This window comes from Ranitomeya variabilis, chromosome 6 (assembly GCF_051348905.1).
Source record: "Ranitomeya variabilis isolate aRanVar5 chromosome 6, aRanVar5.hap1, whole genome shotgun sequence".
Lineage (NCBI taxonomy): Eukaryota > Metazoa > Chordata > Amphibia > Anura > Dendrobatidae > Ranitomeya > Ranitomeya variabilis.
The window spans coordinates 35,670,285-35,691,893 of record NC_135237.1 but is presented as its reverse complement, the minus strand read 5'-3'; the positions used below and the strand labels follow the sequence as shown (position 1 = coordinate 35,691,893).

General features: G+C 42.8%; 1 protein-coding gene across 1 annotated transcript in view; it reads left to right on the top strand.

The window, feature by feature from the left end:
• Positions 1-21,609, top strand: part of PTTG1IP2 (PTTG1IP family member 2) — a 47,760-nt gene that overhangs the window by 10,340 nt on the left and 15,811 nt on the right. Inside the window, exons 2-5 of the mRNA XM_077268233.1 lie at positions 4,766-4,818; positions 5,495-5,603; positions 15,289-15,403; positions 16,896-16,964. Of these exons, the coding sequence (XP_077124348.1) occupies positions 4,766-4,818; positions 5,495-5,603; positions 15,289-15,403; positions 16,896-16,964 (346 nt within the window). The remainder of the gene's footprint in view (positions 1-4,765; positions 4,819-5,494; positions 5,604-15,288; positions 15,404-16,895; positions 16,965-21,609) is intronic.

The window sequence follows — 21,609 nt, the reverse complement described above, 5'->3', positions numbered from 1 at the left end:
AATTTTGCAAAATGTTGTGCTAAAAAAAAAAATATATATATCCTGTTGTTTGATGTATACAGCTCTGATGCAGACTTAAAGGGGTTATCCAAGTTTGGCACATCTCTTCAGTTATTGTGGCTGCACACTTGCTCACATAGGATTCAGGATTCTTCGGGTGCGGTACATCCACCTTTATTGAGCGAAGTTGGGCACGTCTAGTCGGAATATGGCCAAGAGCATGCATTTCACATACCTGTGGTGCTGGAATCGCAGAGTCCTGACAACACGCACCGTGCACAATGTGAGGATTCACAAGTCTGCAATCAGTGACTGCAGACTTTCATGCCAAACCTGAACCACCCCTTTAAATTTCTCCATTGTTATAGAGCACAAAGGAACTCCCTGCATTGGCCTATTCCCTTTTCCCCTTTTTTTTTTCCTTTGAAGCAGAAAAGCGAGAGAAGTACATACATTTCTGGAGCATCTGACTACACCGGGTTTATTTGTAGTCTGTTGCTATGGAGACGCACAGGTCTACATTGTAGCGAAGTTGCTCCACTTTTGTTTAAAATGCACTGGAACAGGGAAGAAGGTGGTTTCAAAAAGTATGCATAACTTATTTCATATTTCTGGGATTATTCTATTGCATTTTTTTTCCCCACTAGAGGTTTTTGGAAAATAAGTACACCCCCCGCCTTAGTATTTACGTCGACCAATTTAACTGTTTACCGTTTTTTATTTACTTGGATTTATGCGATGTTGCTATTTTTAATGCTAATTTCACCGCCATTGATTTTAAGCCTGGAGACTAATTCCAGTGAAGAACGACCCGGGATCGGCCGCCGAATAGTCACATCCATCTCCAGATAAAGCACATTATCGGAAATGTCTCTAAATGCAGAGGGGTTTTTTTTGTTTTGTTAATTCACCTCTGGAGAACGTCTTTATAAAGTCTTATAATTCACGGTAAATGTTCTTTTGTATTTTTGGCAGTCGTGTAGGTTTTTAGTTTTCACAGCCGCCATAAATCTATACTATTACATTCCTGCGAGCGCAGAGCCGTAGATTCTGAGTTTATAATTCAAAGTGTCTTTACTGCTCTCTACATAACCTTTCTCAATATCCTTCCTTAAAGAAAAAGTTCTTTATTATGGCGTTAACACTTCCCATTGGTCAGAAAGTTCCCCTTTCACTTCCATTTCTTGGCGTTATTAGACTGATATGTGGTGTTGTCTATTTCATGGCTGGAGCACTACAAAAGGATTCTCCCGTTATGTTTATCTGCCCCCTCAAGCAAAATAAATCATAAAAACATTGTAATATATCTCATCTGAGAAATCTGCTTTTCTCCATTTATGCGCCACTTCTTCTCTTCCCCCTGCTTTCTGAACTCCTAATTCGTTATGAAAAAAAAAAAAAAAGCTGAAATCCATCTTGGTCAATATGAGACTGACTGTCGGCTCACTGAGGGATCATACTACAGCTGACTATTGACGTTTTTGAAGAGGGCAGGGGGAGAAGGCAATAGAAGCTGAGTGAAAGTGAGGTACAGACACACGAGTGATTATGACCATGCTTCTAGTAAGTGTTTTAGTTCACCTAAGCAGGAATCACAGCTACACTGCTCAGTACTGTTATGAAGTGTACTTAATGCTGCTCTTGCTTTACAACATGCACTACACAGAGCCTGGAAAGCAGGAGTCCCTCGTGTCTGTGTGCTATACAGACAGGAGAGCAGGAGTCCCTCATGTCTGTGTGTGCTATACAGACAGGAGAGCAGGAGTCCCTCATGTCTGTGTGTGCTATACAGACAGGAGAGCAGGAGTCCCTCATGTCTGTGTGTGCTATACAGACAGGAGAGCAGGAGTCCCTCTTGTCTGTGTGTGCTATACAGACAGGAGAGCAGAAGTCCCTCATGTCTGTGTGTGCTATACAGACAGGAGAGCAGGAGTCCCTCATGTCTGTGTGTGCTATACAGACAGGAGAGCAGGAGTCCCTCATGTCTGTGTGTGCTATAGAGACAGGAGAGCAGGAGTCCCTCATGTCTGTGTGTGCTATAGAGACAGGAGAGCTGGAGTCCCTCGTGTCTGTGTGCTATACAGACAGGAGAGCAGGAGTCCCTCATGTCTGTGTGTGCTATACAGACAGGAGAGCAGGAGTCCCTCTTGTCTGTGTGTGCTATACAGACAGGAGAGCAGGAGTCCCTCATGTCTGTGTGTGCTATACAGACAGGAGAGCAGGAGTCCCTCATGTCTGTGTGTGCTATAGAGACAGGAGAGCAGGAGTCCCTCATGTCTGTGTGTGCTATAGAGACAGGAGAGCAGGAGTCCCTCTTGTCTGTGTGTGCTGTGTATGTGAAACGACATAACAGCTAGTTCATACCCACTAGCTCAGAGACAACTTAAGATTAGAGATGGAGCCTGCAGAGGGGAATATGCAGAATACAAGTCACTTAATGGCAATAATTAGTGTTATTCTTGTGCACACAAGGCAGCCTGTTCTGAAGTTCCCTGAAATTACTGGTATTCGGTTTCCTTGGGATTTTCCATAAATGCTTTAGAATGGGAAGATTTCATCGCTTAGAATAAGGGTCCAGTTATTCTCCCGTAGACATCAGGTGGGAGGTGACTGCCCCACATTCAGGTGTATGGGACTTCCAAGCAGCTTTTTCTCACCTGTCCTACATTTAAAGCATCCGTCTGTATGCCGTCAGTTTGCAGGGACTGCGCTGTCGGCGTTGATAGATTGTGTATATATCAATCTTTTATTTGGGACCCCTGATGACCAGTAGATCAGTGGCACAGCAGTGCTTCGGCAATCTCCACTGTCACTTCCCAGAGCAGTGTGAACTGTCGCCATGAAACCGACCTGACTGCAGGCCCTGACTACAGATCGTTGCTTTTGTAGTCTGTTACCATGGAGACTGTCTTTTCTATATGAATTGTAGGAAGTTTGTAATTAAATCCATTCGCATAGATTTTTCTTTTCTCATTTCAGATGTTGAATAAATTAAAAAAAAAAATTCTAAGGATATGTGCACACGTTCAGGATTTTTCACGTTTTTTTTCCGCGTTTTTTTGGCCTTTTTCCTCGGAAAAAACACTTAAAACGCATACATAAGCATCCCATCATTTTTAATGCATTCTGCAATTTTTGTGCACATCGCGGAAAAAACGCATCGCGGTAAAAACCGCAGCATGTTCATTAATTTTGCGGATTTTTCACGTTTTTGCCGCTATTTAATGCATTGGGAAGCTCCGGAAAAAAACGCACAAAAAAGCGAAAAAAAAAAAAAAAACGCATGCAGATTTCTTGCAGAAAATGTCCGGTTTTGTTCAGAAAATTTCTGCAAGAAATCCTGACGTGTGCACAGAGCCTTTATGCGGCCTTTATACGTCTGTCCTTTATCCAGAATGTTTCCCTGATTTTCATTACTAGAGATAAAATGAGGAAGCGAATAAAATATCCACAGCTTTGACGAATTATTTCTAATTGTTTTACAATGGAACGGTTTATAGAAAGTGAAGAATGTCTGACGGTTTCTGCAGTGAGCAGTTTTACAATGGCTGCTAATAGACGTGCGGCAGATGCCATTACACGGCTAAGTGTTGGGGTCTTCCCTCCCTGATACAGTTCTGATTGCTGGGGACCCCAAATGCTAGGACACTGATCTAACCATGGTTTCACGTTTGCAGTGGGGTTTGAGGACCCGTCACTTGTCTGTTTTTTATATATATATATATTATATAATTACATACACCCTGGTGTAAAAGCCGCTGTTCTCCTGAATCCGGCGATGTCTTTTTCGTTCCTACGCCTCTCCGTTCCTGAGATATGGCCCTCACTTCAATGACTGTAGGTTATTTATTTTATTTTTTTTTGTTTGTTTGTTTCTCTTTAAAGCCAAGTGGGCATGGTCACCATGGGGAAAAAACCACACCTACTTGGTTAAGACTAGATTTTAAATATTTGGAACAGATGGCTAGATCTCAGGAACTGGAGAGCAGGAGCATATGGAAACCTCGCTGGATTCAGGAGGACGGTGGCATGTACGTCGGTTAAAAAAGGAAAATAACATGTTTGGCAAGTGACAGGTCCCCATTAAAGGTGTGGTGGTTTTTTTTGTTTGTTTTTGTTATTAATATATAAAACAACTGTACAAACGATAAGAAACGTTGTGATGCCTGTATTCCCACTTCTGTCTCTTCCTCCTCCCATTTCATTCACTGTCAAAAAAAACAAAACCTTTCAATTCTGTTCTTACTTAGGGATCAGATTACAGCCGCTGCTGTAGATGGAGAAATTGGTCCCTCTTTTCCCACATGTGTCTCTTCTTCCTCCCATTTCATTTATTGTCTAAAATTTTTCAATTCTGTTTTCACTGAGGGATCAGGTTACAGCTGCTGCTGCTGCATAAGGAGGAGGCATTGGTGTGAGACAAAGGTGGTGGACATGAAAAGAAGGGGCTGTGACCGGACCCTTCAAAGGGGAAAACTACAGAATTTCATGTAGCCGAAGCCATAGTTTATGTCCTCATTACAGACCCCGGAGCAGGGGCGCTGGGGGGGATTTGCCACCTCTGTGACGATGCCTGACCTGATGCACTTCAGTGTTGTCATAGGGATACTGGAATTCCTAACAGCCAATCAGACTCGCTAAGTTCTTGACCAGGAAGTGCTATCATGGGGATACAGGGAAATCCTCATTTGCAAACAGGATTAACATTTTTCTGACTTTTATAGTGGAATTTGTCAATTTTAATTTTTTTTTTTTTTTTTTGCAGCTTGCAGCTTCTACTCTGGAAAGTCCTGCGAAGAATGTCTGAAAAATGTCTCTGTAAGTTTCCACAAATATTAATGTGTTGTCTGACTGGCCGGACATAGAGGCAGGGGTCCATGACAGGTCTAGGACCAATTGAGGGAGGGGGTCTCCTCCCACCAATGACGGAACTGCGTGGTGCTAACGGGGGGGCACATTATACAAGTGATGGAATTAGGAGAGGAAAGAATAAAAGTAGAAAATGTATTCTCATATAGTTACATCATTGGGGGGGGAAGTTTTGTATCTTTGCAAAAAGTTGTCATAAAAGTGCCTGTAAATTGAGGGGTTCAAAAAATAAATAAATAAAATAAATCTGAACTACCTTTTGCCACCACTAGATGGAGCTTATAGGTTTATTGCTGAGCTGAAGGTGAAGCAGTGTGCAGTTGGCTCCCTCTAGTGGTGGCTGCAGGTATTATCATTCACTCTTACTATGCAGAGGATCTGGAACTATGTTCAGGAAAACAGCTAAAAATATATAATGAAATTAATCTTTACAGAATTGTCCATCATGGATTGATATATCCTATTTTTATTTTTTATGTTTATTTTTTTTTTTATCTTTTACATGATTGTATTTGGGGCTAAAAATCATTTTTGCAGTTGTAAAGGGTTAATTGACTGCTGCATCTGCCGGCAGTGAAATGAGCTTGATTTTCTGTCATTAATGTCATTGTGTTGCTCCCCGCAGTGCCTGTGGTGTATAACAAATAGCACGTGCCTGGATTACCCCGTCAGATCCATCCTGCCCCCCTCTTCCCTCTGCGCCATGTCGGCTGCCAGGTGGGGGGCTTGTTGGAGTAAGTATACCGCTCTACGTGGCGCCACTTGTGTCCGTTTATGGGGGGGTCGAGTGTCGTTATTGTCACAATACACGGATTTCAGGGGATTTAGCAGCTAAATGTATCAGACAAGATGCGACCACAGCCCCCCTCCCTCCGGGGGGCTACACATGGGCCCCGGATTGGGGAGGGACACATGTTTATGCAAATGTGAGATAATAACATGCAAATTGGCCGATTGATTATTCAAATTGATCTTGCTGAATAGAAATGATGACTTATGCATATGCATGGGGGTTTATTATTTTTTTTTATTATTTTTTTTTTTTATACTGGTGAGTAGTAATAAAACTTAAAAGGCATTGGATAGTTAGTCATTCTGAATCCTGATTGGACGAAAAGTAATTACATTTTGTATATTATTTGTCCTCCCACAATTCCATACACTATTTGATCCAGTGACGCTTTTATAGTTGCTGCTCATCCTGAGCCTCCTGGTTCATTAATAGAATGCCCGAACTGCGGTGAAGACCGACACACTCCGTTCACTATAACTGAGAGCTATAGGAATAATCCCTGTGGCGGTCAATGGAGCGGCGGTCACATTTAGGCTATGTGCACACGTCAGGATTTTCTGCAGAATTTTCCTGAACAAAAACGGACGTTTTTTGCGCCTTTTTTGTGCGTTTTTTTTTCCGGAGCTTCCCAATGCATTAAATAGCGGGAAAAACCCGAAAAATCCATAAAATTAATGAACATGCTGTGTTTTTTTTTTACCGCTGTGCATTTTTTTTTCATGGGAAAAAAGGCATGATGTAATTGCAGAATGCATTAAAAATGATGGGATGCTTATGTACGCTCCCCCTTGTGACACGATCAAGGGGTTGACCATGGCAGCAGGGGGCTTAAAGGTATAATCCCACCTCCAAGATCCTATCCCAATATGTAGTAGGTGTAATAATAATATTAGCAAATGTCTCCAAATAAAAATGTAGTATAGTTTTTCTGATTAGCTATATGTTGCTAAAGCTTGGTTCAGATTGCGTTAGTGCAATCCGTTTAGCGCGAGCGCTAGCGGATTGCGCTAACGCAATGTCTTTTTCGGGGCCGCGTTCAGGGGTCGCGTTAACGTCCCCGCTCTCGCAGATCCCCGATCTGCGAGAGCGGGGAACGGACCTCTGGCGCGCCGCGGACGCTGCAAGCAGCGTCCGAGGCGCGCTACAAAAGACCGGCACATCGCTAGCGCGTGCCGAAAATGACACGCGCTAGCAATGCGCTCTAACATTGCCGGCAATGGGAGCGCTAACTGACGCGGTGCACGGCGTTAATTTCGCCGTGCAACGCTGTCCGTTAGCGCTATCCCATTAACGCAATGGGAACCTAGCCTTATCCATGTGCAGAGCATTGCAGTAGCTTGGCTATCCATGGTGACAACCATTCATATAGTGACAGATAGTTGATAGCGGTCGTAACCAGGGATACCTAAGCTACTGCAATGCACTGTACATAGGGTAAGCAACATAGCTAATCAGAAGAACTACACTGCATTTCTAATTGGAAGCATTTGCGAATATTATTACACCTACTACATATTAGGATAGCATCTTGAAGATGGGAGTACCCCTTTAATGAAGATCTACCATGTTAGAACTCATAAAAGATTGACATTTGTATCGGCTATCAAGCGATCGCAAGTTCTTGTCCCCATAGGGAAGAAATTGAAGAAAAAATATATATTTATATTTTTTGAAAAATACACAAATTTAAAGTTTTAATCGTCCCCTTTTTATTCAGACGTAAGGAGCAAACTAAAATAATGAACATATTTGGAATTGACCCGAACTAAGGGTACTGTCACACAGTGCAATTTTCGTCGCTACGACGGCACGATCCGTGACGTCGCAGCGTCGTATGATTATCGCTCCAGCGTCGTAGACTGCGGTCACACTTTGCAATCACGGCGCTGGAGCGATGCCGAAGTCCCCGGGTAACCAGGGTAAACATCGGGTTACTAAGCGCAGGGCCGCGCTTAGTAACCCGATGTTTACCCTGGTTACCAGCGTAAACGTTTAAAAAACAAACAGTACATACTTACATTCCGGTGTCTGTCCCCGGCGTTCTGCTTCTCTCCACTGTGTAAGCGCCATAGCCGGAAAGCACAGCGGTGACGTCACCGTTGTGCTCGCTTTCCGGCCGGCAGGCGCTCACAGTGCAGAGAAGCTGAGACGCCGGAGGACAGACACCGGAATGTGAGTATGTACTGTTTGTTTTTTAAACGTTTACGCTGGTAACCAGGGTAAACATCGGGTTACTAAGCGCGGCCCCGCGCTTAGTTACCCGATGTTTACCCTGGTTACAAGCGAACACATCGCTGGATCGCTGTCACACACAACGATCCAGCGATGTCAGCGGGTGATCAAGCGACGAAAGAAAGTTCCAAACGATCTGCTACGACGTACGATTCTCAGCAGGGTCCCTGATCGCAGTAGCGTGTCAGACACAGCGATATCGTAACGATATCGCTAGAACGTCACGAATCGTACCGTCGTAGCGATCAAAATTGCACTGTGTGACAGTACCCTAAGGCAAAAGGAAAACATCTGTCCCAAAAGGTGAATGCCAAAATCCAAACACCAGAATTGCTTCAAAACGTCGCACACACCCCACAACGGGACCAATAAAAACTTCAACATGAAAAAAAAAAAAAGTCCTCAAATGGCACCATCCACATAAAAGTACAAAAAGTTGTGGGTTTAAAAAAAAAAAAGACACAAACTTTATTTTTATATTTTTTTTCACAAACTTTATAGGGCTGTGACTCTTGAGAGAGGGGGGAGGAAAAAACAACAAAGTACAAAAACAGAAATTGTCAGCTGTGGTATGGGGTTAATATACCAGACCAATTATGTAACGCTTGGTGGACCCTCTCTGCCTTTGGAAGGAGCCAGCACTTGTGTAAATAATGCAGAAATTGCTGGGGTGCAAAATCAGGGCACATTGTGGTAAGTGGCGACAAGCTGTATACCATGGCAAAGGTAAAGACTAATGTAACCACCAGATGGCGCCAGCACACCACCTTGTGTCTACATGCATTGCATAGGAAGGATTGGTTCCAGCAAGTAAGTGCAAAGTTTCCCCCAAAATGCCACAGGGAGACCAGTTAGCCACGCAATGCATCTTTGGAAATAAAATAAAAAGTAATCCCAAGTTAAAAAAAAAAACAAAAAAAAAACCAGATCAATACTTAATAGGTTGCACTGCGATTTTCCAAACTATAACTTCCCTGATGCCTTTTGTTAAGCCTATATTGCCCATAGACTTCCATTGTAACAAGCCTGTCCTTCCGGCTGTTTTTATAATAGCGCCACACCTAGGTTGTGACTGGTATTGCAGCTCGGCTCCATTTGAAGCAAATGGGACTGAGCTTCAATCCTACACATAACAAATGGCCAGGTGTGGCGCCGATTAATAAAAACAAAGCGGCCATCTTTTCCTATTCCTAAACAACCCCTTTAAATCAAATCCTCATCATACCGTTAAATAAATTGATTTATTTTTAATTATGGCCATAAATTACCCTAAACTGCACTAATATGCCTGAAATGATGGGTGTAGAATAATAGACAGATGCGCCCCCCATGGGCTTCACTCCGACACTCTCTCTGTGGCATTTGCAGTCGCTATAATATATGCAAACTATCCCGTTAAATATCTCGGCAGCTTTCGGCTCTATTAGCATAAATGTCTGCTAATAATGCAAATTTACTCCGAGGCGGTGACGGATCAGTGCCATTCTGCAGACAAGTACAGTTAACCCACCAAAACAAATAAGCCCATTTACATGAAATTAACAAAACAATCCTGTAAGAAAGAATATCGCAATCTGTGCCAAATGGGAAAAGCTGGCGAATTCCGAGACTTGCAGTTCAGCTGTCTGCCCACCAGGCGGCAGCAGAGTCCTGTCTGTCAGAGCAGCAGGGGGTTTTGTTTTGCTGACAGCTGCAAAAGTCGCCCGATATTTGAAATCATTAAGATCCTTCCTGTATAAATGTTATCGAGCGCTGGCATTCTGCAATTAGGGCTAAATTATGCTGTTAATATTGCAGGCTGCAGGATTCAAAGGCGAGGATAATGAAAGTAGAATGTGTTCTGCCTTCCCTGGTATTTGCTGGATTTGCTCGTTTTGACAGACCCCCTTCACATTTTACTAATTGCGGGACATGGGGTAAAAACGAACACTGCGTCCTCACTTCATTATTAATGGCCAAATTACTGGCGGATGAGATTTGGCGCTATCCCTTTAATGCCGTGACCCCAATCTGCGGGTGCTCAGACAGTCCATTATATCATACTAGATGAAGGCCGCACCACTTTCCTTATAGCGCTGCCCACAAATCTGAGACTGGCTTAACAAGATGTCATAATCAGCCCCTGAGTCGAGGAAGAAGGTAATGAGAGAGTGCCCGGCGGAGACGGGAGAGGGCCACAGAGACCATTATGGGGGATATATTACATGTCTGGAGTGATGGCAATGACTTCAGTACGAACTAAACTCCAACTGGGCAAATATTAGGACGTCTTAAGAAAAATTTATATTGCATCTTGCTCAGTCGCAGCAGTGGTTGAATTCTCCAGTCCCCACTAAGACAAAATATGCCCCTTTAAGGGAGCCTGTCACATTACGCATTTAGTCCTATCTGAGGGCAGCATGTTGTAGAGCTAAAAATGCTGAGCAGATTGATATATAGGTTTGTGGGAAGAGTCAGTAGAACTTGTAGTATTCTCATTTTCTTAGGAGTCCAGTGGGAGGTAGTCACGGATTAGGACCGCCTACTGGACTCTTAAGCATAAAAATAGTAAAGTTTAAAATGGATAAATTACAAATTATGCTCAGTATTTTCCCACACACCTATATATCAGTTCGCTCAGCTCCTCTTGCTCTTTAACATGCTGCCCTCGGATTGGACTTCATATACAAGGTGACAGAATCGGACTTCATGAACAGCGGGACAGGTTTCTTTTCAGTTATGAAGAAGAAAAAACTAATCTGCTGACTCGACCATGCAGCCTATTTTTCTTCAAGTGCCTCCTTATTGTGCATCTTGAAACAGCCACTCCGCTAGTGTTCAGAGAGTCCAGTATTCCAGCTGATGTTATTTGTGGGTTTTTCTTTGCATCCCGAACACTTTTCCTGGCAGTTGTGTACGACATTTTTGTTGGCCTACCTGACCGTGGCTTTGATTTTACAGAGCCCCTGATTTTCCATTTATTAATCTGTTTGAACGCTGCTGACTGGCATTATCAATTCCTTGGATATCTTTATTTGTATCTTTTTCATGTTTTATGCAGTTCAGCTACCTTTACCCATAGATCCATTGATGATTCTTTTGCTTTCCCTATGACTCACAATCTAGAAACATCAGTGGCTGGATGAAAGATGCAAGAGTCTGTCTGGATCCCAGAAACTCACTCGGCTTTTATGCACACACTGATTACAAGCAAACACATCCCACTTTTTAGCTCATAAGGTCACATCATTCGCTAAAATGTTTTAAAATTCGCTCCCAAAAAATTTCCAACGCACATAAAATCACTGCCAGGGGGTCGACTGAAGTACAAGTACGCAGAAATTTCTAAAGTCTTGAGAACAACTACAATATTTTAGAACTGAGTGGTTGATACCTTTTAATGGCTAACTGAAAGGATGGTAACAAATTGAAAGTTTTCGAGACTACACAGGTTTCTTCATCAGGCATAGACTAATAAAAAGTCTGAAGAATTATACCTGATGAGGAGACCTGAGTAGTCTCGAAAGCTTTCAATTTGTTACCATCCTTTCAGTTGGCCATTAAAAATGTATCGACCACTGAGGACTCTCAAATCCTAATATTTTTCTATGTACTGGCTAATACAGTACAAAGAGAAGATATATTTCCTTTCACAACGAACAACACAAGAAAAAAAAGACAAATTGGACATCATTTCACACACATCCCCAAAAATGGGCCAGATAAAATTGTTGGCACCTTTCCAAAATTGTGGATAAACCACTTTGTTTTAGCATGTGATGTTCGTTCAAACTCACCTGTGGCAAGTAACAGCTGTGGGCAATATGAAAATCGCATCTGAAACCAGATAGAAAGTGGAGAAATTGACGCAATCGTTGCATTGTGTCTGTGACACACTAAGCATGGAGAACAGAAAGAGAAGAGAACTGTCTGAGGACTTGAGAACCAAAATTGTTGAACAATATCAACAGTCTTAAGGATACAAGTTCATCTTGTGGCGAAACGCTACCTGAGTGTGTTGGGGGACACTCGCTTGGCATAGGATTTAAGCACTCAGGCACGATTTCTCCACTTAAACAGTCTATTCCAGTTTATTAAATGTCATAAACCATAACACAAACAGTTCATTATACCGCCATATCAGCATATCACATACGGTTTTACATTGCCTTCAGTGGTCACACTGGTATCTCTCTCCATTACAGTTCATTACATGCATCAACGGAACATATTAAACCCCGACAGTCTGTTCCAATGGCAGATACGTCTCTGCCGTATATCACAGGTTTTTCCCATACCAGGGATTACCTCACAGGAACTTCGGCTCCACACACTGACTCCTGCCAGTGCTGGTTCACAGGGAAACTGCCTCACTGGGATCACCGTCCTTGTGACCAGGGCACCTCAGATAGTCCAGACCCACAGTAGGAACTGTAGCTTCCCCAACACAGAAACCGTCTCAGGCTCTGTAGATGCAGCCTTTCCATGCGCTTCCAGGAAGTCCAATCACAGGCACTTCCAACACACAGGCCATCAGTCCATGATCTACCAAGTGCTTACAGGACTCCAGTCCATACCAGGACAATCCAACACCCTGACCATTCCAGGACTCACACAATTACTAGGTGCTTGCAGGACTGCAGCCCATCCCAGGACAATCCAACACCTCAAGCATTCAGTCCATAGCCTCAGCAGTGCTTCCAGGACTCCAGTCCATCCCAGGACAATCCAACACACGGGCTATTGCAGGACTCACTCTTCCCAGGTGCTTGCAGGACTCCAGCCCATACCAGGACAATCCAACACTGACCGTACATCAGGTCCACGGTCTCAGGTGCTTGCAGGACTTCTCCAATACCAGGAGTCTCCAACACCGACCGTCCAGGACCTTGCACATGGACCAAACGGATCCATACACAGGAACCACACAGGCACATGTGACCCACACCCTGGTCACATTACATACCTGTAACCACTCCCCTGGGTGGGAGTGTGGGTGTGTGTGGCTAGTCTGACCCTCCCATCTCTCATAACTAGCCCTGCCAATCTCCCATTAGCATTACACAACTACTTGTGGGACTACAGGTCCCAGCACACCAACCAAACTTCAGATTGACAGCACAGAGTGTCTTCCTCTGCAACACACACACCGGCCATTAACACTCCTGCCGGACTTAGTCTCATCACATTTATGCCTCCAAGCGCATCTTGAAGCACACACACAGCGCCCCCTGGCTGTAACGTGGGTCACCGCCCCACAATCTCCAGAGATTTTGATGTTCCTTTGTCCATCAAGAAGTTTACAACTCATGGCACTGTAGCTAATCTCCCTGGATGTGGACAGCAGAGAAAAATTGCTGAAAGGTTGCAACGCAGGATAGTCCGGATGGTGGATAAGCAGAAAAAAATCAAGTTCCAAAGAAATTCAAACTGTCCTGCAGGCTCAGGGTGCATCAGTGTCAACGTGAACTATCCGTCAACCCTTGAATTAAATTAAACAGTATGGCAGGAGGCCAAGGAGGACACCACTGCTGACACAGAGGCATAAAAAAGACTGCAGGTTGCCAGAATGAAAAAAAACCTTGTAGGAAAGAGTCTTGTGGACAGATGAGACCAAGATAGAGCTTTTTGGTAAATCACATCATTCTACTGTTTACCGAAAACAGAATGAGGCCTACAAAGTAAAGAACACAGCACCTACAGTCAAATATGGTGGAGGTTCAAAAGTGTTTTTGGGTGTATTGCTGCCTTTGGCACTGGGCAGGGGGAAATGATTGGGCTGTAATCATTTACCCTGATGACGCTCGTGTGACTAAACATGTCAAGGAGGCTAATGCCTGCTCAATTTTAATCAGCCTATACTAGGTAGGGAACAAACTGAATACAATAGGCAGTAAGGTATAGCGATATAACTCAAGAGGTAGCTATTTAAAAGACATTACTATGAATTGAAATACAGGCACTTTTTACATGTACAAATAGTAGTGATATATTATTCCCTTCAGTGTTTTGTGTTTTTAATTAAATTTGGTCTTTTTCCATTGTTTAACAGTTAAATAAAATTTCCGGTTTATTTAGGGTCTTTAATAAGGGATGTTTAGTTGTCTTTGGCGAATTGTGTGTAATTATATATAATCTTATTCTGACCCTTTAACAGTATTGTTCTAGTGATCTTGGGTGAAGTTATGCCCAATTTGCCTTTTTTATTTTTTTTATTTTTTCCAATACACACAAAGGAAACAAAAATGTGTATAATAAAACGTCTGATTGTACTAATTTCCGGGGATAAATACTTCATTTTCTGGGGCCAACACTTTTGGCCATGACTGTATAAACTATACACTTATAAGATACACTTAAAACAAAAAAAAGTGCAAATTACAAGAAGAAATAAGTGAACAATAAGGGAAAAACATCAAAAAGTAGACAAACAAAAATAAAGTGCAAATTCGTTAATCGGGCCCAGAGTGTTCATATGTACAGAAACTAAACTTCTTTTTTATATAAAACAGAGAAAACAAAAAGAAACCTTTTTTAGGTTCCGATCCCTTTAACATAGAGCCGGCTGAGAGTTTGTAGCAGCTTTACACCCAGGGAGCCACAGGTTGTTTCCCGCAGTATTCGAGATCTTACCGGAGATCTGAGCCGAATCTAATATGACCATTTTGGTCTAGTGAGCGCAGCTCGCAGTGACATCTCGCAGATCATCACTTCTATCTACTCTTCCTGCGCTCACTATTAGAGATTTTCCGAGTGTAACGCTGTGGACAGGGGACACTCCAGTGCTGATCTGCTGTCACTGTGTAGCGGCGCATTCTCCCGGATCACATAGCTTCAGACACAATTAAACCTTCAGTTCCAGAAGTTATTTTTTAAACCGGAAACTGTAGAAAACTTTTCCAACTAACTTGGAATTTTTCTGTTTTGCAACAAAAAGTGCCTCCATATTGATTAATATTATCAAATTGGGGTGTTTTTTTTTTTTTTGTTTGCTTCTGAAATGGAAAAAAAAAAAAATCACTTTACTAAAAGACATAATAAAAGCAAATCCATTTGTTGTTTATAGCTCCTATGCAGACCCATGGTAATCTAGGTGTAATCTGATACTGCAGTCATATCGCTGCTCTCTGTCCCCTATTTTTTGCTAATGTGCCAAATGTATGTATGAAAAAAGTTGGGGTCAGTTGGTAGTTTGTCTGCAGAGTCCGACTACAGCTTGTTTGTTTTGTAGTCTGTTACCATAGAGACGCTCGGATTTTTAGCCACATTTTCTGCCTAGTGATACATTTTTGGTTTAAGGATTCTATATTGCCTTGGACGTTGTGTTCTTTATGGCTGACATTTTATAGTTTGGTCACCTTTGCCCTGTACATGTGCCAGATGATCATTTTATTTTCTCTCTTGTTTCTTTTCAGTAAACTTTGAAGCTTTGATCATTGCAATAGCGGTGGTGGCTGGAATCCTCTTACTGTGTATAATCGTTTGCTGCTGTTACTGTTGCTACTGTCGAAAGAGTTCAAGTTCACGGCTGTAAGTTATTTATTTAGTGTGTTTATATGTATGTATATGTGTATGTATATGTGTATGTATATGTGTATGTGTGTGTGTGTATGTGTATATATATATATATATATATATATATATATATATATATATATATATATATATATATATTTTAGAGATGTATTATTTACACATATAATATATATATATATATATATATATTATATCCTCAGAAACTACATTGCAGAGCAGATGGCTGTGTTCGTGGTCCCTTCCCTACTCCTCTAATATGGCATACATTTCCCAGTTGGTAATAAACCTTGAGTTATATTGCAGCCCATCGAGTTGGTTCATTTTGGCAACATGGCCCTCACGCCTTAAAAAGCAATGACTACCTCAATATAATTGTATAAAAGTAATCTTGCGGCTGAAGAGTCTCTTTAAATAAGAGGTGAGGAGCTGCTTGCCCCTGTCCTCAGTTACCACTGGGGTGTGTCCAAGGGGAGGAGCCTTGTGACACCGCCCATGAGGAACAAGGATAAACGTACGACCTTGACAACTATTTCAAGATGTTGGTTTATTGGAAGACGTTCAGTAAATGTTGGGACCAGTTTCTACTTTTATTCACATTTCTTATTATTTTGAAGATCTGTTTGCTGTCAACTCTCCATACAGACCTAGCCCTGCTCACAGTACAGGGTTTGCTTCAGTTCAGTGACGTCTATAAAAGCCTCTTGAACATAAGAAAGCGGCACAAATCGAACTCCTGCCCTAATAGTTTGATACAGTGTATCAGGGCAGGTATATAATTAAATCTGATTTATTATTAAATGAAATCTCTCACCAGGTGGTTGCTATGTAATCTGAGAGCAGCAAGATGTAGGGGCTGAGATCCTGATTCCAGCAATATGTCACTTACTGGCCTGCTTTCTGTCATTTTGATACATTTCTCGTTTTCTCTGCTGCAGATCTAGCAGAGCTTAAATGCTGAGCTTGTAACCCTGCCCACACCTCTGATTGGCTACTCTGTGCTGGGGGTGGACTAAGGCTCGACTCGCCTAGTCCTGTAGTGATAATTTCCTGCTAATAAAACACTGATTTTTATTGTAAAAGCAACACAGCCCAGTAAATGACACATCGCTGGAATCCGGGTATTCGTCCCTACACCATGCTGCTATCAGATTACATGGCAAAAACCTGCGGAAAGATTTCATCCAAGGTCTTGGAGGATTGTTTGGATATAAATGTATCAAGTCCTCATCTGTGAGAATGTTGCAGTTCACTTACAATAAAAAACAGCTGCACTAGTAGAGGAATGTTTGTCAGCGCTGTGCTGACTGACTGCCAGCAGAATTTAGAATGCAGCTCTGGATTCTGCACATTCATCACTTAGGTATGAGGTTTGGCCCGACATCTTTCTTCTTTGACTTCTATAGATTTGTTTATTAATTTTTAAAAAAACAGCTCGGACATTTCTTATTCAGCCACATAAGGTTTTATTTTGCTTTCTCTATTCTAGGAGACTGGAAGCTGAAGAAGAAAATCTCATCCGAGAGCGTGAGAAGCGGAAACAAGAGTCTCTTCAGAGGTACAGAGTTTACTGTAATTTCACGCACTCGACGCTCTGACTGCATTGTTAACACATGGGAGCTGCGTAGGTTAATAAACCTCGTCAGCTGTTGTCTCCTAGTCCTTATGTAATATTTACTGATGTAATACTGCCCCTATGTACAAGAATATAACTACTATAATACTGCTCCTATGTACAAGAATATAACTACTATAATACTGCCCCTATGTACAAGAATATAACTACTATAATACTGCCCCTATGTACAAGAATAGAACTACTATAATACTGCCCCTATGTACAAGAATATAACTACTATAATACTGCTCCTATGTACAAGAATATAACTACTATAATACTGCCCCTATGTACAAGAATATAACTACTATAATACTGCCGCTATGTACAAGAATATAACTACTATAATACTGCCCCTATGTACAAGAATATAACTACTACTAGACTGTGGCCCGATTCTAACGCATCGGGTATTCTAGAATATGCATGTCCCCGTAGTATATGGACAATGATGATTCCAGAATTCGCGGCAGACTGTGCCCGTTGCTGATTGGTCGAGGCAACCTTTATGACATCATTGTCGCCATGGCAACCATTATGACATCATCGTCGCCATGCTGTGCCGCCAGGCCTCGACCAATCAGAGACACGGGATTTCCAGGACAGACAGACAGACAGACAGACAGACAGACAATTATATATATAGATAATACTGCTCCTATGTACAAGAATATAACTACTATAGTACTGTCCTCTATGTACAAGAATATATCTACTATAATACTGCTCCTATGTACAAGAATATATCTACTATAATACTGCTCCTATGTACAAGAATATAACTACTATAATACTGCTCCTATGTACAAGAATATAACTACTATAATACTGCCCCTATGTACAAGAATATAACTACTATAATACTGCCCCTATGTACAAGAATATAACTACTATAATACTGCCCCTATGTACAAGAATATAACTACTATAATACTGCCCCTATGTACAAGAATATAACTACTATAATACTGCTCCTATGTACAAGAATATAACTACTATAATACTGCTCCTATGTACAAGAATATAACTACTATAATACTGCTCCTATGTACAAGAATATAACTACTATAATACTGCTCCTATATACTAGAATATACCTACTATAATACTGCTCCTATGTACAAGAATATAACTACTATAATACTGCTCCTATGTACAGGAATATACCGTATATACTCGAGTATAAGACGAGATTTTCAGCCCAAATTTTTGGGCTGAAAGTGCCCCTCTCGGCTTATACTCGAGTCATGATCGGTGGTGGGGTCGGCGGGTGAGCACTGTCATATACTTACCTGCTTCCGGGGCTCCTGGCGCCCCCCCTCCACGTCCCACGGTCTCCGGGTGCCGCAGCCTCTTCCCCTGTTCAGCGGTCACGTGGGACCGCTCATTAGAGAAATGAATAGGCTGCTCCACCTCCCATAGGGGCGGAGCCGCCTATTCATTTCTCTAATGAAGCGGTGCCGGTGACCGCTGATAGAGGAAGAGGCTGCGGCACCGAAGACCAGCTGTCTGGGGAAGGAGCGGGACGCCGGGAGCAGGTAAGTATCGCATATTCACCTGTCCTCGTTCCACACGCCGGGCCCCGCTCTGTCTTCCCGGCGTCTCTCTGCTCTGACTGTGCAGGTCAGAGGGCGCGATGACGCATATAGTGTGCGCGCCGCCCTCTGCCTGATCAGTCAGTGCGTAGAGACGCCGGGAAGATGGCGCCGAGGAGCTGCAAGCAAGAGAGGTGAGTATGTGGTTTTTTTTTGTTTTTTTTTATTGCAGCAGCAGCACAGATTTATGTGGAGCATCTATGGGGCAACGGTGCAGAGCACTATATGGCAAAGCTATGGGGCAACGGTGCAGAGCACTATATGGCACAGCTATGGGGCAACGGTGCAGAGCACTATATGGCACAGCTATGAGGCAACGGTGCAGAGCACTATATGGCACAGCTATGGGGCAACGGTGCAGAGCACTATATGGCACAGCTATGGGGCAACGGTGCAGAGCACTATATGGCAAAGCTATGGGGCAACGGTGCAGAGCACTATATGGCACAGCTATGGGGCAACGGTGCAGAGCACTATATGGCACAGCTATGGGGCAACGGTGCTGAGCACTATATGGCCAGCTATGGGGCAACGGTGCAGAGCACTATATGGCACAGCTATGGGGCAACGGTGCAGAGCACTATATGGCAAAGCTATGGGGCAACGGTGCAGAGCACTATATGGCACAGCTATGGGGCAACGGTGCAGAGCACTATATGGCAGAGCTATGGGGCAACGGTGCAGAGCACTATATGGCACAGCTATGGGGCAACGGTGCAGAGCACTATATGGCACAGCTATGGGGCAACGGTGCAGAGCACTATATGGCACAGCTATGGGGCAATGGTGCAGAGCACTATATGGCACAGCTGTGGGGCAACGGTGCAGAGCACTATATGGCACAGCTATGAGGCAACTGTGCAGAGCACTGTATGGCACAGCTATGGGGCAACGGTGCAGAGCACTATATGGCACAGCTATGGGGCAACGGTGCAGAGCACTATATGGCACAGCTATGAGGCAACTGTGCAGAGCACTATATGGCACAGCTATGGGGCAATGGTGCAGAGCACTGTATGGCACAGCTATGGGGCAACGGTGCAGAGCATTATATATATGGCACAGCTATCTATGGGGCAACGGTGCAGAGCATTGTATATATGGCACAGCTTTATGTGGAGTATCTATGGGGCCATAATGAACGGTGCAGAGCATTATATATGGCACAGCTTTATGTGGAGCATCTATGGGGCCATAATGAATGGTATGGAGTATCTATTTCTAATTTTGAAATTCACCGGTAGCTGCTGCATTTTCCACCCTAAGGCTTATACTCGAGTCAATAAGTTTTCCCAGTTTTTCGTGGCAAAATTAGGGGGGTCGGCTTATACTCGGGTCGGCTTATACTCGAGTATATACGGTAACTACTGTAATACTGCCCTATGTACAAGAATATAACTACTATAATACTGCTCCTATGTACAAGAATATAACTACTATAATACTGCTCCTATGTACAAGAATATAACTACTATAATACTGCCCTCTGTAAAAGAATATACAGGGGTTGGACAAAATAATGGAAACACCTGGAAACATCAACAAAAGTTAGTTTAATATGGTGTAGTTCCACCTTTTGCGGCGATTACAGCCTCAATTCTCCGAGGTATGGATTCATACAAGGTGTGAATTGTTTCCAAAGGAATTTTAGTCCATTCTGCAGGTAAAACACCCTCCAGGTCTTTGAGCAACGATGGCGGCGGAAATCGACGTCTAACTTGAATCTCTAAAATCGACCATAAATGCTCAATAATGTTGAGGTCTGGGGATTGTGGGGGCCAGATGAGATGCTCAACTTCATTAGAATATTCCTCGTGCCATGCTTTAACGATTCTAGCTGTATTAATTGGTGCATCATCATCCTGAAAGATGGCGTTCCCCTCCGGGAACAGTACTTGAACCATTGGATGCACTTGGTCGCCCAAAATGCCTAAATAATCTCGGCTGTTAATTCTTCCATGAAGGGCTATAATTGGCACGGCGGATCTCCACGAAATAACACCCCAGATCATCACAGAACCTCCACCATGTTTTACGGTTGGGAGAAGGCAGTCTGGATGGAATGCTTCTTTCAGCTTTCTCCAAGTGTACACTCAGCCGGAGGTCAGAAATAGGGTAAACGATGATTCGTCTGAGAATATCACATGATTCCACTGCTCGAGGGACCAATTCTGGAGGTTTCTACACCACTCTAAACGCTTGGAAACATTTGTCATTGAGAGCAGCGGTTTTCTAATTGCAGCTCTTCCATGGAATCCAGATTTGTGCAGCTGCCGACGAACAGTTTTCGTGGAAACTGGGTTCTGTAGGTGTTCATTGAGCTCAGCAGTGGTTTTCGGAGCCGTGGTCTTGCGATTCTCTCTCACAATTCGCTTTAGAGTCCGACGGTCTCTCTCAGTCAACTTTGACTTTCGGCCGGACCTGTGCTTTGCTGCGGACATTTTTCCTTCCCTTTCAAACGCAGTCATTACTTTGGAGACAGTACCTCTTGACACACCAAGCATTCGGGCACTTTCTGTTACACTAGCGCCGGTCATACGAGCACCAACAATTTGGCCTCTTTGAAAATCCGAGAGGTCTGACATTAGTATCAGGTTCTCATCAATGTTCTTACAATTCTGCAAAACAAACAGTTAATTTACATACACATAACACAAATAATCAACTACAAAACATTACCACATGTCACGGTTTGCATGTTTATCACATGTTCGAAGATTATGATGCCAAAACGTTAGGTGTTTCCATTATTTTGTCCAACCTCTGTAACTACTATAATACTCCCCATGTACAAGAATATAACTACTATAATACTGCTCCTATGTACAAGAATATAACTACTATAATACTGCTCCTATGTACAAGAATATAACTACTATAATACTGCCCCTATGTACAAGAATATAACTACTATAATACTGCTCCTATGTACAGGAATATAACTACTGTAATACTGCTCCTATGTACAAGAATATAACTACTATAATACT